This window comes from Gobio gobio, assembly GCF_949357685.1.
Source record: "Gobio gobio genome assembly, chromosome: 21".
NCBI classification, from domain to species: Eukaryota; Metazoa; Chordata; class Actinopteri; order Cypriniformes; family Gobionidae; genus Gobio; species Gobio gobio.
This window is the reverse complement of record NC_137117.1, coordinates 38,904,449-38,911,346: the sequence shown is the minus strand read 5'-3', so window position 1 is coordinate 38,911,346 and position 6,898 is coordinate 38,904,449. Positions and strand designations below refer to the sequence as shown.

The 6,898-nt window shown below is 38.0% G+C and overlaps 1 protein-coding gene across 1 annotated transcript in view; it reads right to left on the bottom strand.

Annotated features, from left to right (window-relative positions):
* Positions 1-2,433: 2,433 nt before the first annotated feature.
* LOC307117275 (uncharacterized protein) overlaps positions 2,434-6,898 on the bottom strand; it is a gene marked incomplete at its 3' end in the record, with an annotated part of 29,329 nt that continues 24,864 nt past the window's right edge. The window contains exons 13-17 of the mRNA XM_079802064.1: positions 5,447-5,588; positions 5,145-5,351; positions 4,878-5,058; positions 2,689-2,928; positions 2,434-2,482 (exon numbers count right to left, since the gene is read on the bottom strand). Coding sequence (XP_079658190.1) covers positions 2,434-2,482; positions 2,689-2,928; positions 4,878-5,058; positions 5,145-5,351; positions 5,447-5,588 — 819 coding nt within the window. The remainder of the gene's footprint in view (positions 2,483-2,688; positions 2,929-4,877; positions 5,059-5,144; positions 5,352-5,446; positions 5,589-6,898) is intronic.

Genomic DNA, 6,898 nt, shown 5'->3' with positions numbered 1-6,898 from the left:
ATGTCTGAACGCAGCGTGGCGTTCACTTCACAAAGCAAAGCGTTCCCTACGCCCCTCCTGAGAAACAGCCAGAAGCGGCGAAGGGAGGCACTTTGGTGCCCTGACGTTTTCAGAGATGAATTCACTGTGCGTTTCGGTTAAATGTCTGTTTCTGTTAAACTTTCTCAGTGTCATTATTCAGGTACAAACGATCGTCTAAACCGGTGGCTCAAACGGCACATGAACGCGCTTAGAGCGCCGTAGTCACGTGGTATCTGATACTTTCCTCAGCGCTAGTCAGGTTGGAGCAATCACAACAGTTGGCGATGATGGCGTTTTATAAATAATTTTATATCGCTTTCTTTGGGCGGATTTCAAGTTTTATGTCAAGAAACGGCTCGTTTATGTCTAAATATATCCAGCAAAAAAAAAAAAAAAATGCGTCACGGAGCTCCTGGCAACAGCTTTATTTAGTCTAAATCATATGCCGTGTTTGAAATCACACCATAACATTACCCTCATTCACTATTCCCTACATTAGTCCACGAATATAGTTCACTTAAAGGAGTGAACGAAATCGAGTGAGTGAATTCAGACATGGGCGGATGTTGGGGGCCCTGAGCAAAATACAGGAATGGGACCCTATTCAATTGCACATTTACAAACTTGACGTTCCTTTCACTGTTGTGATGATTGCTGCTGCATGACCTTGACCCATAGTTGTGTCCAATTATTATTATTTATTTTTTTCATGTACATGTTATTGCTTTTGTCATGTTGTAGATCCTTTGTTCACATGTATAACTGTTAGACACAGGGTCATTTTCACTGCACAATTGTTTACACAACCCAAGGCTGTCCAATTCTAAACTTTAAAATATTTTTTTCCCCACAAATTTAAATTAAACTGAAAGAAATTATTACACGCATAAGAACCAAAAATGTGCCTGTGTGGAAAGTAACTGCGCATGTGTCATCTACTTAACAGAAATTAGTGGGCGCCATTTAAAATGATAAATAGGCTATAGAATATGCACTGTTGCTCCATATTTAATTATAACTTCAGATGCATGATATTTTCATTTGTAGGGCCCTATGAAATCTGTTTTCTTCTAAATTCTATTAAAAAAATCCAGGGATGGTTATATTACATTTTATTAATCAAAAAGCATGTCTAATTAATTGAAATCATGAAACTTGATTAATTTAACAGCAATTTATTAAAAGTTTAACAAAATATATATTTATTTGTTTTATGTGTTTAAAATGTTCTGGTAATCAAATAAAGGCATACAAAATGTATCTTTTATTCCATTGAAAATGAAACAAACCCTTTCATTTTTGTAAATTCACAGTGCTACACAACAGGGGTTTAGGCCTATGTTAATACATACCTATGCATACAGTACTGTCCAAACTTTTGTTTTGCATTGAAGACCTTTTTCTGTGTGTATATGTTATGATGATAGTTTCTCTCAAATGAAACAGTAGCTACAATGCTCGTGAAGTGTAGGGCCCTATGATTTCTGCGATGAAAATGTAGACAGAATCGTGGAATCCATTACATTTTGGATGAATAAATCCAGTGCACTGCAATGCAAAGTCAGTACACTTCTGGTTTCGGACACCACCATAAATGGCTGTCCCTTTAATGCCCTGTTTAAGGGTATAGGGGGGGATATTTCGGACACAGCCATCGTTTTATTTATGTCTTAATTTATTAGGGGCCAAGCAACGAAGGTGCATAGGCATTGTATCCATTAGTCGTCTTCTTCTTCCATCATGGGAGCCAATGGTAGACTATGCTAATAACTTTTAATTCATTTTGCCTATTGTAATGAAACTGGTCTTAGTAGATTCCTTGGGTCATGCTGAGAACATAGATGCCAATTGTGCCACAGTTGGCCAAACTTCCTGTTCCTGTTTGATTGTCTTTAAAAACCTACTTTTTCGAACTCCTCCTAGACCGTTTGGCTGATTTTCACCAAACTGAGTCGGATCATCTTCAGACCATGCTGGCAAAAAGTTATAAATTTTCTGTTGATATACCAAACCATTATCGGTCATTGAGGGTTTATGGCATGATACTAAAACTGCAATATTTTGGCTTTGTGACACCAACCTTTGTGTGTGTCATTGTCCCCCCCACACCACAACAATTGACCACGCACACACCACATCAATTTGGTCACAGTGCCACCTGTTGGTCAAAAGGGATAAGCAATTAAATCATATTAATAGTTATTCTATTTAAGATTTTTCCTACATTTTGCCTTAAATAATCTAAAATGTCTTAAATTACTCATTGTTGCAGTTGGTCTGATGCTCCCAGCCATGCTTGCATAACTGATTATGCCTTGTAACCTTAAGAATTGGATCAAAATTATTACTTTTTATTGTTGTTGTTTTTTAATGTAAATGTAAATGTGCTGGGTGTGTAAAGAAGGTTTGTGCTTATTTGCAGCACGTTCCTACACATGTTCTTCTGCGACAGGCCTTTGACCTGAAAGAAGAGAGATAATCATGAGTCTTGGCATACAAAACTAATTTACCTGTAGTAAATAAATCTATTCCATATAGTATCTAAAATATAGAATCTAAAATTGAGAGAGAGAGGACTCACTTCACGCAAAGACATGTTGCCTGCTGATATTCAGTAACGTAATAATAATGAAATTGAACCAGATCGCTCAGCTGCTGAGTTCATACCTGAGGGATGAGACAGATGAATTTGCCCTTTTGGCTCCACCCACACTCAGACCGGACGGCACCATTGACCTGCTAGAAGCAGGAGATGGTGGCGGAGCGCAGTCCCCTGTGGAGAGCATGTCACGGCGAGGTTTGGAAGGGTACATGTTCGGAAGCAGGACCGTGACACTGTCTATTAGGTGCTTTGTAAGAAAAGTACACAGCTCCTGTTCCAATAGCTTGATGCAGCTGTCAGGGACACTGCAACCACAGAAAATGGGGCAACACTTTACAACAAGGTTCCACCTGGAAACATTAGTTATCATGAATAAAAATCAATAAAAATACTTCTAAATCATATTCTTATTTATGCATATAAATAAAAGCTCTATGATCTCATTATATTAGCTCTATACATTCTCTCAGTTACCTGTGATCTGCATTATTGCTACTTTATTCACTCTAACTGTTCAATAACCTGTTTGTTTTTTACTCCCCATCCGTATCATCTGTTCTGTAACACTAGCATTAATAAAGATTAATGAATAATGTAACACATTTTTTGCCCATATGTAAGTTAATGCTATTTAATGCATTCGCTAATGTTAAAGTCTATGAAAACAATGAAGTTTTGGGGGGTTTTAGTATGAATATGTAAGTCGTACTGTTATCTATAAGCTAGTGTGCTCCAAAACAATGACAACATTTGCATTAAGAAGATATTAGCATTCAAAACTTTTCTCACTTCAGCCAATTTGGATCAATAATTTTGATGACATCACTCTGTACTTCAGATTCTCATCAGATTTTCTGTCCAATCAAATGCTCTCTAGAATCTACAGGGTCCCGTCCCCCAAATAAACGCTGAAGCTGACGCATACTGAGTCAAATGGTACCCAATTTTCCCATGACGGCCAATTTGGGTGTCGGCCATTTTGAATTTTTATGTAAAATGCTATATTACATGAACGCATTGGCGTATTGTTACGAAACTGGGTATGTATCTTCGGCACAATGCCTTGAAGTTACTCAAAAAGTGACACCTTGTGGTCAGATTATAACAAAAACGTTTGAAAATAATAGTAATTTTTAATACATTTTGCCTATTGTAATATAGCATTTGTAAGGCATTGTAATATAGCATTTTAATAAAAATTCAAAATGGTCGACGCCCAAATTGGCCGTCCTGGGAAAATTGGGTACCATTTGACTTGTTTTAGTATCATGCTTTGTTGACTCGTTAACCGATAATGGTTTGGTATATCAACACAAAATCTATAACTTTTTGCTGGCATGGTCTAAAGATGATCTGACTCGGTTTGGTGAAAATCAGACAAATGGTGGTCTAGGAGAAGTTCGAAAAAGGATTTTAAAGAAAATCAAAATGGCGGACAAGAAGTTGGGCCGACTATGGCAAAATTGGCATCTATGTTCAAAACTGGTCTTAATAGATTCCTTGGGTCATGCTGAGAACATAGGCAAAAGGAAAATCAAAATTGCGGACAGGAAGTTGGTCCGACTATAGCAAAATTGGCATCTTTTTCGAACTCCTCCTAGAACGTTTGTCTGATTTTCACCAAATCGAGTCAGATCATCTTCAGACCAGGCCAGCAAAAAGTTATGAATTTTGTGTTGATATACCAAACCATTATCGGTTAACGCGCCAACAAAGTTTATGGCATGATACTAAAACGACTGCAATGCTAGAAGATATAAGCATTCAAAACATACAGTACATCACTTCTGCCAATATGGATCAGTGATTTTGATGACATCCCTCAGCACTTCAGCTTCTCATCAGATTTTCTGTCCAATCAAATGCTCTCTAGAATCTACAGGGTCCTGTCCCCCAAATAAACGCTGAAGCTGTGGCAGAAATCGGTCACTTGTCCACACATTTACTATTTTCTACATGGTGAATGGCATACTAACACATTTTAAAAAGTAGATCGAGCAGCTATTCGATATGTCCCGCCCTCTCTTCCTGTTTTAGTGGAAGTTATGTCAACAAATTGAATAATGCTGCACGTTTCAAGGTATTCAGTGGGCCTTTAACTAACGAGACTTTATTGTAAGGGTGGGTTTTAATAAGGGCTATTTATGTCAACAAACAACAGAATTTTAAAGGACCAATTTAGACTTTACTTATTAATTTATTTATTTTATTTCCTCATTTGATTGACAAAACAGCATTATATACAAAGACTCACCGAAAGATGCAGGGTCCAAAAACTTCTGACAAGTCCCCTGATGACATGTGGTTGACATGACATTGGGCAGCGACCCGGGACAGGAAGTGGATGAGCAGGGACAGGATATTGAAGGTTTCAGGTGCATAACTGAACAGGACTTTCTTTGCACGCCGGAGGTTCAAAAACTCCCCTTTGGTTTCTGCACGATAGACAGAGGATTAAAACAGATTTGGTCCGATTGCAGAAGCCTTCATGAGATGAGAATATTCTCGAATGTGGACGTACTTGCATAGACTCTCAAGAGCCGTTTGGTGTCTCTGACTGGGATGAGTCCATGGGGCAGTTCTCTCAGGAAGAGAATCAGCAGAGAGGCCACGGCATGGACATCATCGCTGCGAAAAGCCTGAACCTCACCACGGTTCAGACTTTCCCTCAACGCATCGCGTCGGGCTTCTGATCCGCTGGCACGGAACAATTCACGCTGATGGAGACCTCAAATACAAATTATACACATAATCTCAACATACCTTTGACATACAAGTACCTACTCTAAGAGGAGCACTTTCAACAACACTCACTCCTCCTACCATATTGTTCCAAAAACTCCACCATCTGCATGAGCACCACAGGAACGCCCTGCCGCATCTGTCCCCTGTCCTTCAGTTTTTGAAGGGAGACACCAAATACAGACTTCGGCTTGAGTGCTGGATCTGAAACATCAGTATTAGCCTGCAAAGAAATGAAAGCAAAAACAGACGTCTAGTGTGTGATACAAAAGCAAAAAGATGGAACTTACAAAAATAATTGTAGGTCATATTTCACCCCAAATTAATAAATTAAGGAGTCAAATTTTGCATAAAGAAAAGGAGGCCTGTGTTTATGACCATTTAAATTTTCTTTCACATTGCACTGTTATGATAACATTCAAATTTTAAAGCATTTATATATTATTGTTGTATTTGTTATGAGGGATTATGTCTAAGTTTAAAATGTATCTGTAAAAGATAATGTCTATCACCAGACCAAGCTCAATTTAAGATTGAACATTATTCTCGGGAGTCTGCTCTGTATTTTCTACTGCACAAGAGGTGTGATCAACGGGCATAGTTAAAATGACTCTGTACGCAATTGGATAGTCATTCAACCAATCAGACCAATGCTCCATCGCTTCTCTATCCGTCATTGTGTCAAACCCGCCAATACCGCGGCAGGTGTATAAGCCGGTTTGTGATTGGTCCCCGCAAATTTGTAACAGAAGCAGGATAGAAATATGTACAGTTTTCCAGCCTGAAATGCAGGGCGAAATCAAATCGCCGGCAGATCTGGCTGGGTTTACCCATAATGTACTACAGTAATGAGAATAAAAATATCTAAAAGTATTTAATGTTCCTAAAAATATGCAACTGATACATTTTCTTTTATAAGGTGCAAAATATGACCTGGATATTTATTCAGCCAGTTATGAAGATTAATTGATTAGCTATGAATACTTGGTGATTTAGGTCAGGTAGGCTACTTACCCAGCAGCACATTGGCATTACTCTGCGCATTATTTGTATTATTCCCATAATATGTTCGTTGCTATCAAGATACAAGTCGGGTTTGTCAATATACTAGCCAAAAAACAACTGGAATCAAATGAATGTAAATGTGCAGACACTGTTCATTGTGACATCATGGAATGTTCAAGTGTTCCGTCATGACAGAATGATGGAATCTGAATCCAGGCGTTGCCATGCATACAAAACCACATGAATATGAGCGAGAACAACCAATGTTTGGGATCTATTATCATGTTTGACTTTGTTTTGTTAATGAGTGTGTGAACCATTTAAAAACGTCTGTGTGAATACAAGTGAATTTTCATGTACATACATGACAGGCTAATTCATATGTGCACACACACTATTTAATAAAAACCATTTAAAAACTTTTATTTAAAACAATGTGTAATAACATATATATGATCTATCTATACATTTACATATAACAACATTTTTATTCCGTTTGTTATTCAGTCAGAGCATCCCCTGTACGGT